The following is a 21,387-nucleotide window of genomic DNA, read 5'->3' as shown; positions in this document are numbered from 1 at the left end:
TTTTGAAGGTTTAGGATTATTACATAATCACATGGTATTTCTAGTGCGGATCTCAAATTTTATTTCTTAAATAGGGTTTTTGGCCCAAGAGTAAGTGTATAATGTGTTCCTACAGGACTATGTTACGTCGCCCTACATTTGAAATGAAAAAAGATCCCATAGTTGCAACATTCCACAATGGAAGCATTGACATCTACGAAGGAATGTCATGTTTTCTTTCCTTTTCTAAGCATATTTCTCCTGCCTTAATTGTTATTCACCCGATACAAACTTTTGTGAAAAAGGAAAGTCAAGGGTCTGCATCCTTCCAAAGGTTCATATTAAATAAGACCACAACCAAAAATCTAGTTCTAATGTAATTTTTTATTTATTTTGTTTTATTATTATGTTTATCTCAAATTTTTACTTATTTTGTTTTATTATTATGTTTATCTCAAATTTAGGGTGTAAATTAAATTTTATAAGGGAACTAAATAAAAAATAGAAATATAATTTTTTAAATAAAAATTTTCAAAAATATCCTAAATGTATTTTGGTCAATATTTTTGTTGAAAATGTTTTTTATTATCATTATTTGGGTCCTCTTACGAAAATCAATCTACACCCCAAAATTTATATATATAATTTAAAAAAAATAAAAAAAATAAAATTGTTTTATAGCCCTTAGATGAGTGTAAGTTCGATCTAAAACTATAGAAGGGTGCATGTACACCTTTGAAGTGCCCACATGCTTTGATGTTATACCATTCCTTATGAAAGTATTGAATAGATGATTTAAGGAATTGGCAGAGTATTTTTTTCAATTAAGGGTGACAATAAACCACGCTTGAGTCGGGACAAGGCTGGCAGTCTTGTCCCTGCCAGGGGGTAGACCACGTCACAGGGGTCCTGTCCCGTGCTCGACCCTACTCTTGGCCTAGGTTACATAGCTTAGCCCTTTAATAGGGTAGGACTAGGCTAGGCTAGGACCCCAGGCTTGGTCTAGTTACCGACCTAAATTTCAGGTAAAAACCCAAGTAACTAAGCTAACTAAGCCTTTGGTTTGGTACCGAAGTGTTTTTCCTTTCTTAGGCCTAAAAAAGGGCCTCCTTTCACTAAGCCATTCTTACCATGCTTTATTAAGTAACTAAGCTAACTTAGCCTTTTTTAGGCCTTTGAGGCCTGAGCCAAATTTAATGGCGGGAGCCTTTGTTGGTTTAGACCAAACTACCTGGCCCATTGTCACCCCTACTTTCAAATCATCGTATAACACACATACACAAAAAAAAAAAAAAAATGAAGAAGAAGAAAGGATTTTGAATATCTATGAACATCCTATAATCTACATTAATGTGAAGACATTATTTTTTCTAGATGATACATGGTGGTGTGTATGTTTTTCTTTCTCTTTTTTTCTTTTTTTCTTTTTTCTTTTCTCTAAGGTGTTAAGATGTTACATTCCCCTAAAAATTCTCCTAAATCAGGATTTTTGCAAGGGAGCTGTGAGATATGATCACGCAAGAGCATACAGTTTTTGCCTTTTTTGACAAAGTAAAACAAAGCAAGGTATCAACCGGCAAGCATGCTACGCCGTACACGTCTTGTCGTGGACAAAAGTAAACGCCCTGGCCTACTACGTTATATAAGAAGGACTTCAAACTCTACCTAACATGCAGATCGTTTCCGAAACAAAACTTAAAAGAAAAAGTTTGTATAGAGCCGAGCCTCTAAACAATCAAATTATAGCATACCTCAAAAATTTTACTACAAGAGGTTGTTTTGATGTCTAAATATCCTCAAATTGATCATCTCGACATCAAGATGCATGGACATGAGAAAAAAAGATAGATTTTAAGTTTGGTAAATAGTGTATCTTGTAACGCATTCTTGGACCGTCAATTTTCAATGCTTTCAAGTTTTCATTGATCTAATCAATGTACAGTATTTTTATGCTTTAAATCTTATAATTAAAGATGAAAATATATTTTAAGGTTATCACAAAGATTTTCAGTATTGAAACTATATTTCTTGATACTATTTGAAGATGCGTTTTACTTTGATTATTTAGATCCTCAGCTCTATACAAACCACACCCAAACTTAAAAAATGGGTCAACGAAAGATCCAAAGTTTTATCAAGTTTATAATATACCATACACACTACTACTTGTTTTTGTACAAAGAGGTCAAAATCATTGATGTAAAACCAGGCGGCTCAAAGTATGCTATTGGCCAGGCTTAAAGTCTTCGAAGACAAAAAATTTCGAGCTTTGTGACAAAACCCGTCTTCAAAGACAAAAAATTTCGAGCTCTGTGACAAAACCCAAACCCTCAAATTTTAGGACAGCTAAGAATAATTCTGACCTAGAAAGTTCTTGTTCTGCACAATCCAATTCATAATTTAACTCCTCCTAGGAGCACGGCTTCAAGGAAGTATTATATCACACTCTTATCTATTGGCAACAAATATTATTTTCCCTTGGGAGTATACTGTCTATTTATTCCACGGGGCAAAAGCCCACCTAAGATTAGTTTTATGAGCCTAAATTTTGGGTACATAACCTCTTTAACACATAGGTTAACTTAAGTAAAAAAATCCTATTCGTATAGTCTAAACACTTGGAAAAAAATAATGTCTCAAGATTGAATAGAAACTGTCTAATTTCCAGAGGTTGAGATCCAAATTTCAAAATTACTTTTTCAAAAATAATCATATATGATTCTAAAGTGATTACCAAAATTTCAAATAGAAAAAATCCTCTCAATTAGGTCATAAAATCTCAAAAGTCATTTAATATAATTGAATTTTTTCATAGACATCTGTCCCGGTCTATGCAAGATGTTATAAATTTGGAGAATGACTTCTACTTTTAATTTTCAGGTGTTAAGACATCCGTTAAGAAAAATAGGTTTGAAACTGAGAAACTTCAAGGAAACAGAGATACCGTTGTGATGGGGTTCATAGAATCTCAAGAGTCATTTAATATAATTGAAAATTTTTATAAACATCTGACCTGGTCTTCTTCTCTCTGTCTCTCTAGAACTGTAGGGGCACACACACAGAGATCATAAACCTGCCCATGCCAAGCATCCATGCACACACACTAATCTGTGTATTGTGTGAATCGATATGAGAGAGAGGGAGAGAGGGATTCATGCAAATGAAAGAGAGAGAAGGATCAACGCACATGTGTGCATGTGTGAAAGAGAGGGATGCGTAGGTGAGAGAGAGAGTGAGGGAGGGGGAGGGATGCATGCATGTGTATGTGAAAGAGAAAGGGGTGCATGTGTGTGTGTGTGAGGATGAGAAGGATTCATGTATGTGTGTGTATGCACGTGAGAGAGAGGATGCATGTGTGTGTGTGCGCGTGAGTGGAAGAGAGATAGAGAGGGGAGGGAAGGGAGGAGGGTGGGGAGGGAGAGCGATGCATGCATGTGTGTGAGGGGGAAGAGAGAGAGAGGGATGCATGTGTGTGTGTGAGAGAGAGATGCATGTGTATGTGTGTGTGCGTGGAAGAGAGATAAAGAGGGACGGAAGGGAGGAGTCATGCTTGTGTGTGTGATGGGAGGAGAGAGAAAGAGAGATGCAGGTAGAGAGAGAGAGAGGCATACATGAGAGAGGCAGATAGAGAGAGAAAGAGAGATTCACATTTCTTGCAATCCATAAGGAAGATGTCCAACCCCATAGGCATCATAGCACACCATCACCAAAACCATGGTCCCCCTCCCATGCATTGACTTGAAATCTTCCATGCCTTCACCACTCATCTCTCTCTCAAACATAACATATTAACAACCATGCTCTATTTAGTATTTACTTGTTGACAACCATCAACCACTCCCCAAAATAGAGAAAATGTCATATAAAATACATTTTTAAACTAGAGGAAATGTTATATAAAAATAATTCTTTTAATTAAAAAAACTTCTAAATTGTGGCATATACGTCATGTTATAAAATTAAAAGCAAGAAAATAAGTAAGAAAAATAACAATAAAATAAAGCATTAATCCACATATGCACGTTAAATACATAGAAGTCTTGTATGTCAACTCGTATTTTTTTTCTTGATATTTAATAATTAAAAACGAAGCCAAAAAAAGGTCAAATGTCATTGGTTCTCTACAAATCATTCCATGAAAAGAACGCAAATCTTAGTTGAGATGGTTAAGAGAAGATTAAATAACATGCCAACCACATCTTTGATTTGTTTCTCTACAAATCATCCCTTGAATACGAACAAGTTGCCTATATTCTATTGGCATCTTACATATGAGAGCGAGAGAGAGAGAGAGAGAGCAAAAAAAAAAAAAAAAGATGATAATCTACATGAACTAGGTACTAGAGAGAGAGAGAGAGAGAGTTTAACAACTTATACATAGAAGAGAGAGAGAGAGCAAAAAAAATAGAAAAGATATAACATAAATGAACTATGTACTAGAGAGAGAGATTAACAAGTTACATATGTGAGAGAGAGAAAATAAAAATAGAAAAGATGATAACCTAAATGAATTACGTACTAGAGAGAGAGAGATTAACAAGTTGCATTAGAGAGAGCAAATAAAAATAGAAAAGATGAAAACCTAGAGAGAGAGAGAGATTAACAAGTTACATATGTTAGAGAGAGAAAATAAAAACAGAAAAGATGATAACCTAAATGAATTACGTACTAGAGAGAGAGAGATTAACAAGTTGCATTAGAGAGAGCAAATAAAAATAGAAAAGATGAAAACCTAGAGAGAGAGAGATTAACAAGTTACATATGTGAGAGAGAGAAAATAAAAATAGACAAGATGATAACCTAAATGAATTACGTACTAGAGAGAGAGAGATTAACAAGTTGCATTAGAGAGAGCAAATAAAAATAGAAAAGATGAAAACCTAGAGAGAGAGAGAGATTAACCAGTTACATATGTGAGAGAGAGAGAATAAAAACAGAAAAGTTGATAACCTAAATGAATTACGTACTAGAGAGAGAGAGATTAACAAGTTGCATTAGAGAGAGCAAATAAAAATAGAAAAGATGAAAACCTAGAGAGAGAGAGATTAACAAGTTACATATGTGAGAGAGAGAAAATAAAAATAGACAAGATGATAACCTAAATGAATTACGTACTAGAGAGAGAGAGATTAACAAGTTGCATTAGAGAGAGCAAATAAAAATAGAAAAGATGAAAACCTAGAGAGAGAGAGATTAACCAGTTACATATGTGAGAGAGAGAAATAAAAACAGAAAAGTTGATAACCTAAATGAATTACGTACTAGAGAGAGAGAGATTAACAAGTTGCATTAGAGAGAGCAAATAAAAATAGAAAAGATGATAATCCAGAGAGAGAGAGAGATTAATAAGTTACATTAGAGAGAGAGTTAAAAAAAAGAAAAGATGATAACCTAAATGAACTATGTACTAGAGAGAGAGAAAAAAAAAGAAAAGAAAAGATGATAACCTAAATGAACTATGTAAGAGAGAGAGAAAGAGAGAGACAGAGAGCAGATAATATAAAACCTATGAATACCTAAATGAACTATGCACTAAATGATTTGTTTACCTCGTTTATAGTGAGTTTAAGCTCACAATCCCTAGGTATATCCAAAATGAACCAGGGGTGACTAAAACAACTCTATGCTTAAGAGTAATAAAAGGTTGATGTATAGGTCAATGCTTCAACATTTTTTTATGGAAAATAATACACTTCCCAAGGTCTATCTTAATCACAATATTGTCTTTATTTATTTATTTATTTTAATTTTTGGTTATTATTTTTTTGGGAGAGGCATATGACAGATGGCCAAGAAATAGACATGTCTTCCACCATGCCTTGTGTCCATGTAGTTCATCCTTCGGCAGTGAAAAAAGGGTATGACAGTAATTTGGAAAAGGGTCAAATTTGTTTTGTTCTTTTTTAATTTATTTTAATAGTTTTCTTTCTTTCTTTCTCTCAAAGCCAGTAATGAGGTCAGGTCTTTTCCTTGTGAGGTATTTTTCCTTCTTTTTTTTTTTTGGCAAAGAGGATGTCAAAGTCATTTCTTGACAATTGGGCATTTTTAAATATTAAGAAATCCATTTTGAGGGACTGATATTATTGGAAAAATCAATTGTTTAGAACTTAGGGAGATTCTTTATTGTTAGTGTAAAGGATTTTTTCTCTTGATCAAGCTAGAATATTGAAACCTAGATTATCTTATTGTCACTAATGTAACATCAACACATGTATTTAAGGCATCTTTTGTTCGTATTAACACACAAAGACAAAACACTTGCTTCTGGTACTTTACAAATCCATGCACTCTTTCTGAACATATTTTCTTGAAATTTCACTATAAAAATATTTAGTGTCACCTAAAATTCCACCGCCTCCTTTTTTTTGAAAAAGGGTGAGGCTGGTATAAGGTGCACACCTTATACTGTACAAGAAAGGCACAACTCTAAATTTTGTTGGAAGATATAGTTTTAAAATCGAAAACTTTGTGATGGTTTGAAAATCCATGTCCAACCTTAATTATGAAATTTAAAATTTCAAAAATAGTATAGATTAAGGAAAGTTATAAACACTTGAAAATCACGAAACTAGACGATCTAGATAACTTGTTACAAGATGTAGTATTTTTAATACTTGAAATTAGTATTTTTCTTTATATCATACATATCGAGGTGGAAATGATTAATAGGAAGGTTTGCAAACTTTACAACAATCTTTTCTGTTGATTTTTTGAAGTGCACCTTACTTTTATAGTATAAGGTTGCTAACTTTTTCCTTTTCTAAATGGTACATTGACGTGTCATATCTAGAAAGTCAATTTAGAACTTGGTATTTTTTACACTCGTATCTATGTCTAACATTAACACATGTATATATATCTATGTGACATAGATTACTACCATTGCAATATTTTTATTACTGTTTACGTGCAATAGTTATAACAATCCCAATGATAATAAGAAAAAGAAAAATTTATTGAGATGAACAATTTAACATTTGACCCATATCTTTTGACTAATGACTAACAAGTTGTAAAAAAGTAAAATATCAAATAGTTGATAAATTTGGTGTATTTTGATAAAATTTATGAGAATAATAACAACCCCTGCAATAATTCAACCTTTATGCCTATGAAGGCATGAAGCGATGAGCGATAATTAAAAGTGGAAATTATACCATATGTGAAATGTGTATATTACAATGGTGCATTGATGGAAGGTAAGGGTTATCTCCACCGTCCATCAATGACGAAAGTTTGATGAGGGTGATGTGCCGGTAATATACTCTCCACGTGCAACAATAGTATATTCTCCCATTAATGAAGACAAAAATTTACTTAATTTGTCAACCTTGCACTACAAAAAACACCGGAAATGGTGCTTCTGAAGCAAGAAAATCTTCCAATTAATCATCATGATCTCGAGATGTATGGATAAGAAGAAAAATAATTTTTAGTCTTAAAAAGTGTACATCTTGTAATACTTATATGAACTATCAATTTTCAAGATTTTCAAATATTAATAAACTGAAAATTTATTTATTCTTGAGAAATTAACAAATTGAACAGAGAGCATCCAATATTTGAATGGTCAACTTTAAGTGTTTAAGCAACTGATCTATTTTTTTTAATACTAATGTAATGAATTTAAAGTCGATCCCAAAAGTTCAAAGTATATAGGAACTCAAAATTCAATATTTTACTATAAAAATAATCATCAAAATAATAATCTTGGAATTATAAATGGTACCAAAATTTATGGAGCAAATACTCTTTAAGTAGCTCTTTTGGCTAAGAGAGTGTGCCGTGGTTCCCATGGGACAAAACTAACACGTAAAGTCAGATGGTTGGGGGTATGTCATTTCTCTACATAAAGTCAGGGGGAAATTTTTTTAAGCTCAATTATCACTAAGTTCATATCTGATGGTTAGAGGTAATTGTAACATTTTATCAAAACTATTTGGTACTAATGGTAGAGGTGATTGTGACATTTTATCAAAAGTATTTGGTACTGTTACGTACTTTCTAGTAAAAATCCTTTATATTTCCTTAAAAAAAATAAATTACCCAAATAACATTTGATAGGCATCTTGATAAAGAGCATATCACATAGGAGCATATTGTATACCAACATGTTCAGGCGAAAGAGCGATTTAGAAGGATCCACTTTAGAATTATCATATGAGTATTTTATTAAATAAATAAAATTGAGCTCCTAAAACTTTGGCCTAATTGTCCAAAAATTGGACAATGTGTACTAAATATGAGGAAGTTATTTTCTACATGCACACACATAGAGAGGGTGCCCATCCTTTTTTAGCGGTGGTCGCTAAATTGAGGTTATATTCCAAAATCTGGAATCCTAAAAATGTAAAATGTTCCTTGTTAGGTTTTTGCCTGAGGGAATGAATGGCCTATATTCTCCGGGATCAATTAATCTTTGTGGATTTGATAATGTAGAATATAATATAAGGGATTGTTTACAAAGACACTATTTATCTTTTGTACATAGAGGTCACGATCATTTTTGTCTCTTAAATTTCAAAATGGGTAGTTGTAAGAGTGTCATTAAATAGACATAAAGTTCCAAAAAAAAATTTCGGACTTCATTCAATGAATCTTTTTGGATTTAGTAATGTAGAATATAATATAAGGGATTTTTTACAAAGAGACCATTTATCTTTTGTACATGGAGGTCACGATCGTTTTTGTCTCTTAAATTTCAAAATGGGTAGATATAATAGTGTCATTGAATAGACATAAAGTTCCAAAAAAAAAATTCTCGAACTTCATGACTTACCCCAAACCATCGAATTTAATAACTAATGAGTTGAAATGATTGTGACCTCCATGTACATATAAATGGTCTCTTTAAAAGCCATATCGATAATTAAAAGCCATATCAAGTAAGTGATGGTGTCATATAAATGGATTCAAATTTCATAAGGCCTAGGCTTTATAAAAGTAAAATCCTCATTTGAAAAGCACTTTGGGCATCATAATTCTCCATGATGGCTCTAAAATCAATTTCCAATACGGACAATGAAATGTGAAGCTAAAAAAATGCTAAAGATTTTGCGGAAAATAGACACTCTAGAAAATGTATTATAATGTACACTATTTTTAGCATTTGAGATTTTTTTTTTTTCTTTTCATAACCGTAATGGTCAAGGCCAAGATGATCGACTTGAAGGTTTTCCGACACCAAAATTGTAATTTTAGGTAAGTTTTGAGGTGAAGCGCTATTTTTTTTGATAGGGCTGCAGCCCTATCCAAATATTTTCCTATAAATATTAGATGAAACAAGATCAACTCATGTTGAAAAGTATCAACAGTCTCCAACAAAATCCTTGGTTTGTTGGTACTAGTAAATGATGCCTTTAGGCATATATTTTTTTATTTTATTTTCATTTGTATTTTATGATGCCTTAAGACTAATTTGAGACAAAGTCTTAAATAGTACTTTTAAAATTCGTATAAAACTTAAAAAGTCCAACCCAGAGCAAATATATATGTCCATTTGTGATGACGACTACAATGATACAAATACTAATAATTTAACAAGAATTATTAGTAATAAAAAATAAAAATTTGGATAAATAAACTTGGTTCCAACCCATCTGATGGTTTTGATTCTAAGTAACTTTTGTAAATTATCACCATGATTTTAGGAGAGAGTTCCTTAAAAACTAGACATAATATTATTTATTTTTAGTGCAATGTCACAATGAACTTTAACTGGAAGATGTGAAATCAAACAGTCAGAAAAGTCCGATTTTTTAGAGTTTAAAAAAATTCTTTTGACTTTTTGACCATCCTAGCGGTCAGATTTCTAATCAATGGCTAAAACCAATTGTGACCTTCTTGTACTAAAAATAAAAGTTTTATAGTATGTATTACTTTGTTTTATTGATAATAATTTTATATTATATTTGGATGTAAGTTTTTAGGGGTGTAGTTTCTATAAGGTTGCAACTTTAAACAATCCAATTAAAGCGCACCTCCAAATTTTATCATAATATGTAATTTTGGTGTAAAAAAGGGGTGTAGTTTCTATAAGGTTGCAACCTTAAACAATCCAATTAAGGCATACCTCCAAATTTTATCATAAAATGTAACTTTGGGGTAAAATTTTTTAGGATTATCTAAAAATATATTTTCATATCTAATTATAAAATTTCAACTCCAAAAATGGTTAAAATCAAGAAGATTTATAACATGTAAAAATCTTGAAAATGGACGGTCTTGATAATGTGTTGCAAGATGCACTATTTTTGAGACATTTTTTTTTTCTATATTCATACATCTCAATGTCGAAATGATCAATCAGTTAAGTTTTTAACATTACAACAAACTTTTACGACGTATTTTTTGGGTGCATCTTTAATTCCACATTTTAAAGTTGCAACCTTATATAAATTTTTTCGTTTGAAGAACAAGCACTAACCCTTTCATCAAACAAAAGAAAAATATAACAAATGGGCCACAAGTCCAAATATCCCTTTTAGCTAAAAAGAATAAAAATAAGTTAGAGCCTCTCAAATTCACCAACTCTTGAGAAACATCACCATCTCGATCATCATTGACACTAACTTCAATATTTTTTAGAAATATATTGTTACTATCATCAATATTTAAGATTCATTACAAATTTATTTACCATAGAAAATCTTACTTCTTCTTCTCATTACTTCTATTGTTATTGTTCTATATTATAATTGGTTTGGACTTTTATAGCTGTTTACAAGGAGTGAGAAGGGAGGCATTATTTTAATTATTAATATTATTTTTTATTTATAAATTATAATTGGAGACTTGGCATGTCAAATTGGACAATTTGGTTGAAATGTGATGGGCAAGTGGATCCTTTGAAAGTGGGTTTGACAAAATAGTTGAAAGGCATGCCTTGCACATGCATCTTACTCTTTTTATCAACTCCTTTTTGCAGACTCATTGACCCTTTCAATTTATTGTTTTTTCATAAACCAAGGTGAAAGTGGAGCCCCTACAATTTTATACATGTTTAACGAATTCATCAGCACCAAGGACGAAAAAATTCCTCCAAGCCAAGGTGGCCCTTCTATTTATATACAAGAGCGCCCTTCTATTTTCCACCCAAGATAGGAACAAAATGGAGAAGAAACATAATGTAAGCAACTAGTGTGCAATTATTCTAAGAGCTCAAAAAATATTGGCAAGAGACTCTCTCTCTCTCTCTAAAAAAATATGGGTAGGAGACTCTCTCTCTTCCCCCTTTCTCTCTCTCTCTCTAAAAAAATATGGGTAGGAGACTCTCTCTCTTCCCCCTTTCTCTCTCTCTCTCCCCTCTCTCTCTCAGAAAATATGGGCATGGGTCTCTCTCTCTAAAAAATATGGGTGGGAGACTCTCTCTCTCCTCCTCTCTGTCTCTCTCTCTCCACATAAGATGGGAATCCAAGAGCTAAGAAAAGTCCAAGCAATCTAACGTACGGCAGCTGATGAAAGAAATGTCATAGTCTCTCATTGGACACCACGACCCTATATGTCTAAGATTCAATTTATCCATTGGTCAACATACCCTATCCACCATTATTCCAATTTCCTATTTCATTTACTTCTTTTATTTTTTCTCTTTCTTTCTTACTATTGCCATAAATACTTTTTAATATTCCATAAATTTTAGTTGAGGTGGTAATTATGCAGAGTCGACCTGCGATCGAACAAGCCAACCCAACATTAGTCTAAGTTTGGTCCCGTATTTAGACCTGGCGGTCAGGTCCTGATCCAAACGACTAGGACCCAACCTAGGTTTGGGTTCATCTTGGACCTTGTCAGTCAAGTCAGATCCGGTTGAATCTCGGTCCATCTAGTACGCCAAGCTGGTCCCCAACCCGGCCCATTAACGCCCCTATTTTCGAGCCATATTCAACGTCTTTTAGAGGCAAGTCAAATTCAATAAAATCAATTAACATGCAAAATGCCCAAATGTTACGTATAAAAAATATTAAAAAAAAAGATAGAAAGAAAAGGGTATTTTATGAAATTAGTGGAAAATTTAGGGGTAAATTAGAAGTTGGTTGAGCAGTGGTATGAAAGCGTCATAACCCGTGACCAGCCGGCGAAATTCAACACCTTCAAAAACCCTAGGAAATACGATTCAAAGTTGCACATGCGATTAGACGAGCGATTGGCAAGTTGGAGCCGTCGATCACGTATATCAAGGGTTGATGGAAAGAGCAAACAAGGGGGTAAGGTTAACGGCATCTGACCACCGACTTGTAAAAAAACGTACAAGTACAGGAAATGCCAATACCTTTTAAACAAATACCAAATTGACCACACGCATGAAAATAATTGTCTTGAGAACCATTGTTTTTGGTACATCATCAATTAATTATCAATTAATTGGAATCGGCTATATAAGTTCTGGTCACAAATACCTATAGTTGTCTAGTGTAAAATCAAAAGGTTTTATATTTATTAATTTCCCCTTAAATTATTTTTGCAAAACTTTTCGAACTATGAATGAGGTCAATAATTAAAGTCGCCCATGTTCACATTTGATGGCCAAGTTAACTGTGATTTTTTGTATCGAAGATAAATGGTATTATTTGAGAACTTTCCGTCAACATGAACAAATAGTGGGAGGCTTTTCATTATTTCATATTATCAAAAACAAGGGAATAATAATATCAAGTGAAAGGATCTTGTACAGGATATAAATCTCCACAGGCAATAGCCTATTATGGTCTGAGATTGTTTTGTAGCTCTGTTTGGTAGACAATGATAGATTTTTACAAATTTACAATTGATCTCCACCATCTATGAGAGGCCATCAAGGGTAGGATATGGGTACCAGTTCTCAAACGATATTTTTTCTATTATTATTTATTGTTTTTTAGGTCAAGTACATGAATGATCCATCTCCACCATCTATTGTTGAGATGAGCATTGTAGATGATCTTATAAATTATACACAGTTATCATTGTATACACGCATTAGTATGTATACTATACTTTTTTCGTATGGGCGTATACTGTAGTACCATTTTTAGGCCAAGTTGGTTATGAATGGTTTTGTGTCTAATTATATATGATGAGAACAACATATAATTGTCTCGGGCAAACTTTCTATACTTCCCCTACTGTATAGAACTTATATACTTTCCTGTATCCAACCATCCATTCTACATGGACAGTTGAGATGGTCTCAATCACAATGTTACATCTCTATTTTATTTTATTTTAAATTTTTCTACATAATATTTTGACACCAAATTTTGGACGTCCACCTCTCTCCTAACATCATATGATTGAAGGAGTTGTTTTCATCAAATATCAATATAAATAGGTATTATAGTATACTTCTCCTTTTCTTATGATTAACCCCTATGGGAGGGGGCATATTTGAAATTTGAGATCCACTTGATGGTTAGGGTGTTGACCATTGTAGCATGACATCTTAGGCTCAAATCCCATTGTTAAACTACTAAACCAAAAACAAAGGGCACTACTAAATTACTAGCTAGGGTCATTTTTGTAAACTTATACCACAATAATAATATTCATCCATTACCATGGGTTTAGGGTTACTAATTTTGATTGTTTAAAAAAAAAAAAAATTTCCACTTCTTTTTTTGAACTTTTTTATTCCATTTAATTTATGGTTAAAAGAAAATTTCAATTAAAAGAAAATTTCAATGGGGTGGTGGGGGCCGCAGAGTGCGGCTTGAATAGCTCATGGGTTGCATATGGAGACGATGGTAACTGTGTCATATAAGACTTTGAATTCTATATTCTCTCTCTCTATTTCTCTCTCTCTCTCCTCTCTCTCTCTCTCATATGCAAGGGCAGCTGTGTCATATAAGACTTTGAATTCTTATATTCTTCTCTCTCTCTCTTCTTTGTCTTCTCTCTCTCTTCATTTATTTTTTATTTTTGTTGAGTAAGAAACTCATGGTTGACGTTGTATTATTATTGCCATTGGTCTTATCATAGTTTTCTAAGGCTTTGAATTTTGGTTTTGGGAGAGTCAGCAATGGGAGCTGGGTCTATAAGAGGAGGATATATGGGAGATAGGAGAAGAGTTGGAAGTTGAAAAGCAAGAAAAAGCTTTGGTTTTTTTTTGAAGTCTCTCTTTCATTTTTCCACCTTTGAGAGAGAGAGAGGACCTGGTCATGGATGTGTTGAAGAGGTCCTTTCATAGAGGAACAGAGGATGTTGAGGATGAGAAAGGTGTGGGGCTTCATGGCGATGGAGATCTTACAGATTTCAAGGTGAGATAATTCTTCTTCTATCTTTTAGAAGAAACTTTTCTTGTGAATTCCTTAGTACTGTCTGATTTACTCAAATAGAAAGAGAGAAAACAAAAAAGAGAAGGAAATTTTATTAATATTGCTGTGAAGAGAGAGAGAAAAATTTAAAACTACAATGCTTCAATGGCTCAACCTTCCTCCCATTTATGAATTCAGTTAATATGTTTCCAACTCAGTGCATCTTCTCCTTTTTATTTATTTTTTATCTCTAAATTTTGAAATTTCTTCTTTCGATTATGAGTAGGTCTCATCTAAGAGTGAAAAAATGGGTATCGGGCGAAGCGATTCGAAGCCAACGTCACCAAATCAGACAGATTCAAGCAACCAGGTAATATTTCTTAGATATCCTCACATAGATGTGATATAAAAATAGCCAGATATACTGATATTTTTACTAATGAAAAAAACATGCTTTTTACTGAAAAAAAGAAGAAGAGTTATACACGTTTAAGTTTTAGATTTTCATATCAAGATATTAATCAAATGAATAAATTTGTATGTTTTCAAGCTACCCACAATTTTTTTTTTGTTCCCCCATATACTATATTTCTCTATTTTTCATAAACCATGAACAAAGATTTTCTGCATCTAAAACCTATTATCCTTATTTTAGATCTTGGGTATTTGTTTTCTGTGAAATTATGTTCTAGTTCATCTGATATTGAACGTTGGATTATAATACTCTCTCGTTCTCATCAATGGAAAACTGTTCCTCTAGGCCATCTTCTTCCGATCAATACTCAAATATAATAAGAAAGAGTAATGATCCTATGAGACTCTCCCACACCTATGTGTGTAGGACCCCAAAAGATCACCATTAACTTTGGCACAGATCCCTAAAAAATTCAAGTATCACACCGATGTGATAACTTTTCTAAAAATCTGTGCCAAATTTAATGGTGATCCTTTGAAGTCCTACACACATGGGTGTGGGAGGGTCTCATAGGATCATTAGTCAATAAGTAATGAAATGGGTTTTATCAAATGAAAATTTAGATTTTTTTTTTTAATATAAATTTTCTTTAAGGACAAAGTGCCAAAGTCAATCTACCTAATATCAAGGATACAAATAGTTTTTAACATAATTTCTATATTTTGCATTTCTATCTGTTGCATGCATATAAAATTTAGGTTTTTAATAGTAGATCTTTGAGAACATAGGTTATTCAAGATAAATATTAGTAAACTAATGATTAACAAAGATTATCCCCACCTACCAAAAAGTAATAAAGTTTCGTCTGATTCTTCTATAATTAGGAATCAAGATTGATAATTTTAGGAAATTGCTTGAAAATTTCGATTTTGAAAATTACTTGAAAATTTTGATTTAGAAAATTATTCACAATTTTCAAAATCAAAATCCTTTGCATAAAGTACTCTCTCTCTCTCTCTCTCTATATATATATATATATATATATGGCCAAAAGCCTAAAGAGAACCATTCTCTACCTAAGAACCACAACTACTCACCAGCTTTATAGAGAGAGAGAGGGGCCAAGATTCACGAGCATATCAATATTCCATGAACTCAAATGAAACTTGAGAGAGAGAGAGATAGAGAGAGAGACCATGGATTCACGAGCATGATCAATATTAGACGAATTCAATGAACGAGAGAGAGAGAGAGAGAGCCTTGGACTCACGAGCATGATCAATATTCAACTAATTCAATGAAACTCAAATGAGTTTAAAGAACCGTATCAATACTTCATTTTTATTTTTCTTTTTCCATTCAAGAACTCCAGAAATGTAGTTCATTATCTCTTTCCTCTCCTTGTTGATCTATAGGAGGACCAGATCATATCTGCGAAAGCCGAGATGGGAGAAGTGAGAGAAGAAAATGAGCGATTAAAGACGATCTTAGCACAAATCGCTAAGGATTATCAGTCACTGCAAATGCACTTCTTCGACATAGTTCACCAAGAACAAATCATGATAAAGCCTGAATCCGAGGTTTCAAACCACAAAACCGAAGAACCCGAGTTGGTTTCTCTCTCTCTAGGAACTACAAATTCATCCACAATTCACAAAAAGGAAGAAAAAACAAGCAATTTTGAGAAAGGAAAAGAAGAAGAAGAGGATCGACAAGTAGATGAAGGCCTTAGTCTAGGCTTAGACTGTCGATTCAATCAACCGCACCGAAATCCGATAGAAATTTCAGCAAAAGTTGAAATTCCGGAGAGGGAAAGCCCTGAAAATATCTCAGAAGAGTCCAAGGAAGAGGAAATCAACACTGAAGCTTGGCATCCAAATACGCTTCTCAAGACTTCAAGGGGACCTGAAGATGAGATTTCTCAACAAGCCCATGTGAAGAAAGCTAGGGTTTCGGTTAGAGCAAGATGTGATGCCCCAACGGTTAGTTAAATTTCAAATTTTGCTTCCTTCTGTCATTGTTACTTTGTATATGTATGAGCATGGGCGCATGTGGCATGTGGCGTGGGCATGCATGGATGCATGCATGCATTTCTTTTATGTGCATGTGCATGGGCATGCTTGCTTGCATTTCTTTTATGTGCATGAGTGCATATATGCATGTGCATGTGGGTTTTTTATTTTATTTTTAGGGAATGCATGCTACGTGATTATTTATTTTGTAATAAATAGGTCACATCCAGCTATAGCCATCAAATATAAAATTAGGTGGTTGGGTTGTGTGCGTAATTTTTTTGGACTTTGTGTGTAGCAGTTACATCGCAATCACCCAATTTCATATCTGACAGTTACGCGTAATTGTGACTAGTTTTATTGTACACAACGAGTATAAAATCCCTTGTTTTTATGTGTACGTATGGTAATTATGTAAATATTGATTCATTTTCCCGAAGGAAAAGTATACAATGACACCATTTATCTTTGATATAAGATGGTCACAATTAATCTCGACCATTAAATGCGATATTGGGTGGTTGCATTTATTCAATTAACCAAGCTCAAAGTTTAATAGAAGTTTTCTCGAACTTTGTGCACATCCAAGCTACTAGATTTCATATCATATGGCTATACGTTATTGTGACATCTTTGTACCAAAGGTAAATGATCTCATTGTATACAATCCCACATTCACACATGTTTATGCATTTGTGGCTGTATTCTTGTATGTAAGCATTCACGTGTGTATGTATCTTAGGAAGGAAAATATACAATAAGATTATTTACTTTTGGTATAAAAATGTTACAGTGGAGGATGAAGATGTGAAATCTGACCATTGAGGTGTATGTTTGTTGCATTTAAAATTTGAAGAAATTAACATCACTTAGTCTGGAAAAATGACACACCCAGCCATCCAATTTTACTGCTTGCAACCTCTTTCCATGAAAATTAACTGTCTCATTATATACGATCCTTATTATGAATCTCATATTTGATATAATGTTCAAGCCACCAACTTTTTCATTTTTTATATTTTGTTTATCACTATTAATTGTATTAGAAAATATTTGGATGGTAATTTGATTATTTGAGTTATTTTATACAACTTATTTGTTTTTTTGTCTGTTCTTTATTTGCAGATGAATGATGGATGTCAATGGAGAAAATATGGACAGAAGATTGCCAAGGGCAATCCATGTCCTCGAGCTTATTATCGATGCACAGTTGCACCAGCTTGCCCAGTAAGAAAACAGGTAAATTTTTTTAATTTTCACTTTAATCCATTTTCATATATGTTAGTTTAATTTTAAGTTTACAAAAGTGTTTTTTACAAAATTTACAATGCCCATGCATCTCAGCACCTCTCTCTCTAACACGTGATAATTCTTCCTCTCCCTCCCTCCCTCCACTCCCCACACCCTCCACTCCCCACAATTGGGCAATTTACGTACGGATACGAAAATTATGCAGAAAATCACTCAAGCCATGTTTTTATTTTTAAAAAACTTGCTCTTTGGTACTCGGACCGCTTTTTAATTTTTACTTTTATTTTTATCTTTTTCGCTAGTAGCATAGTGCCCTAGTGCGAGGCGCAATACACAGTCCGGCAGCATGAGGTTTGCATCCTCGGACCTCCTTATTTCTCAGCAAAGAAATGAGCTAATGTAGTCCGAGGATGCCAATCTTGGACAGCTTTGGAGAGCACCATAGAAGGCGATACAACACTGGACTGACTGGGCACTGCCCCAAACATTAGGGCACAACCCTATTATAAAAAAATCTCAAAAAAGAAAAATTAAAATGCAGTCCAAAGATATAAAAAACCTCAAGTTGATCGAAAACCTGAAGAAGCACATGAAACCATGAACCTATCACTAATCTTCTACCTCTCTCATAATTTTCAGGTCCAAAGGTACGCGGAAGACATGTCCATCCTCATCACCACCTACGAAGGAACACACAACCACCCTCTCCCCATCTCTGCCACCGCCATGGCCTCCACCACCTCTGCCGCCGCCTCCATGCTCAACTCCGGCCCCTTGGCCACGCGCCCCTCCTCCTCAGCTGCCCTCCAAAGCCTAGCTTTCAACCTCACTGACCCTAGCTCAAGAGCTAACCCTAACAAACCCTTCTTCTTCCCAACCCCAACTATCTCTTCCACCCCTTCTTACCCCACTATCACTCTAGACCTAACTCAACCTCCCTCTAGGCACTTTTTCTCTCCTCCCTCTAACTTGCACCAAAATCAAAGGTACCCCACAAATTCTTTCTCTACCCTAAACTTCTCATCAGAGCAAAGCAACATAATGACCCCAAATCCATGGCCAAATAGCTCTTACTTCAATAGTGCCTCACAATCCCAATTCTATAACAAGGGCCACCATATGGTGCCATCAACCTTCGTGAGGACGCCACAAGACCACTTCTACCCTTCACTTTTACAAAAACCCAGTTCGGTCCCCTCGACGTCATCCTCCTTGCCTCTCACTGACTCGATAGCGGCTGCGACCAAGGCGATTACGTCCGATCCAAACTTTAGGTCCGCCTTGGCAGCCGCTATCACATCAATAGTGAGTGGTGGACATGGGCCTCCTCAAGGTGGCGGCGACATACTATCGTTTTCGCAGAAGGCGGGGGTAGAGGGACCGATACAAGCCATACCGTACCATGGGTCCGGAACCGTTGGTGCATGCGGCTCGAGCTTTATGAGCCAGCCCTCGGGCTCAGGCTCCGGCTCGGGCTCACAAGCGGGTGGGCTCACTTTTCTCTCGCAATCGATGCCTTTCGGTTCTTCGAAGAGTGCTTCAGCTTCACCAGTGGTCAATAGAGATCATATAAGTTGATTGAGACTGTTTATTAAGGGCAATGTTTGTTTAGTTCATGTGTAGTTGTGGTGGTGGTGGTTATGTAAAGTGTATATGAGAGAGAGGGAGAGTCTTTAGGAATGTGAGATGACCTTTATGTTCTTAATTTAAGTATTTAGAGGTATGTTTCATTTTTTTTTTGCAGAAATGTAATTAAGTTGAATTGCATATTATGGGAGCAGCCATTTTATGGAGCAAGAATTGTTAGGAAAATAAAAAAGAATAAGCCTGATAAACAAAAACTGTGGAGAGAAGCCTACAAACACATTCTCCTTGAAATCAACACAAAGCATAAAATAGCAGTAGTCAAAAGCTATATGCACTTCTTTTGTAATACTAACAACTCTAAAGTAGCCAAACTTGATGTCTAATTCACATAGGAACCAAATTATTTGTGAAACACTAAGAAACCTTCTAGTGGATAAAAATAGAAACACCAAGAACTCATGACTTACTCAAAATAGGAGATTTATTTCTCAACCTAGTCTGAACTTCATAAAAATTATAGAGTGATTTACGTTCGGACCCTAAATTTTTTTGGAAAAATTTAGGATAGAACCCTAATTCCTCATTATTTCATGGTAGACTCCCCTTCCGTTTTTTTATTGATTTTTTATCATAAAAATTAACCCCAATAAATCTTTTTATACCATTTCAACTCAAAAAAAATTTTAATGGGTGGAAAGGGGAAAAGAGGGTTAAAAAAGTTTTTGGTTTGAAATGATATAAAAAGATTTGTTGGGACTAATTTTTATAGTCAAAAGTCTATAAAAAAAAAAAGAGATAAGAGATGAGGGGGTACAGTGAAATCCTTGGTAGGGGTTTCTTTATACCGCTTGAAAGAAAAAAAGAAAGAGAGTCTACCATGAAATAATATGAAGAATTATGATTCTATACGAAAGTTTCCCAATTTTTTCTTCTAAAATACATAATGCTCCATTTATAGATGGAAATTACAAAGAAGATCGGTGAACCAGCCTTTTTTTTTCCAAACTTGCCCCTCAGTCTGACGATGGAATACTTGGTCCAAATTATATTTGATTTTACCTTTTTAGTTTTTTGGTTAGTATGGCAGTGCCCAAAGCTTTAGGACAGTGCCCTACTAACAAAAAAAACTAAAAAAATAAAATTAAAATTTAGACCGAGGATGTCCTCAGACCGGTGGCAATTTTCGAAAAAAAAAAGGTGAGTTGATCAACTTTCTTCGTAATTTTCACCTTTAAATAAAGCATTTCATATTTTAGGAAAATTTTTAGGGTCTCTATATAAATCACTCTAAATTCTAATCCTAAATTATTTTTGGCCTTGAGCCAATGTCCGAATACCAGGCGCTACAATATAGAATTGGAATCCTTTGCTCTTCGTCCACTTATAATAGGGATCTATAAATACCCGAGTTCTTTTTAAAAAGAAAAAAAATCAGTACATTACAAACTTACAAAGAGTAGGACAATAAACTCTTTCCCTGATCTTCCAGTTATGGCAAACCACATCTCAATGTTTGCTTGAAATTAGCATTCTTTAGATGCAATGTTTCAAAAAATGTTCATCCAGATCAGGGAATAACCCATCTGGATTGGAAGCGCTCATATCCATACGAAGGACTTTTGTATTGAGAGTCTGACTCAAATAATTGAAATGTATGAATTTTGGGGTCTTTTCCCTTTTGAGCCTAGTTTTTAATCAGATTTAAATCTATTTTATTTTTATTTAGATGGCTCTATGCAATATTTTCTGTTCTTAACTTTCATTTTTTTAGTTTTTTGTTTTGTTGGTTTTTTATTTTTTAATTTGTCGGATCATTGATCTGGATTGCCTGATTTGGCCCATCAAGATGGTGCAATGAAGGGCCAATCCACCTAGACGATTCTGGTTTTAAAACATATTAGTATTTTTTGTT

General features: G+C 34.0%; 1 protein-coding gene across 1 annotated transcript; it reads left to right on the top strand.

Annotated features, from left to right (window-relative positions):
- Positions 1 to 14,014: 14,014 nt before the first annotated feature.
- Positions 14,015 to 19,729, top strand: LOC18431967 (WRKY transcription factor 72A). Its single transcript, XM_006842078.3, has 5 exons — positions 14,015 to 14,213; positions 14,497 to 14,580; positions 16,041 to 16,607; positions 17,763 to 17,876; positions 18,528 to 19,729. Exons 1-5 carry the CDS (start codon positions 14,115 to 14,117, stop codon positions 19,464 to 19,466), a joined length of 1,803 nt encoding a protein of 600 aa, XP_006842141.1. The 5' UTR covers positions 14,015 to 14,114; the 3' UTR covers positions 19,467 to 19,729.
- The last annotated feature ends 1,658 nt before the right edge of the window (positions 19,730 to 21,387 follow it).

The sequence above is a fragment of the Amborella trichopoda genome, chromosome 5, assembly GCF_054954075.1.
Source record: "Amborella trichopoda isolate Santa Cruz 75 chromosome 5, AtrichopodaSantaCruz75HAP2 v2.0, whole genome shotgun sequence".
NCBI lineage: Eukaryota > Viridiplantae > Streptophyta > Magnoliopsida > Amborellales > Amborellaceae > Amborella > Amborella trichopoda.
Note: the sequence above shows the minus strand (reverse complement) of the source record. Positions and strands in the feature narration are given on the sequence as shown.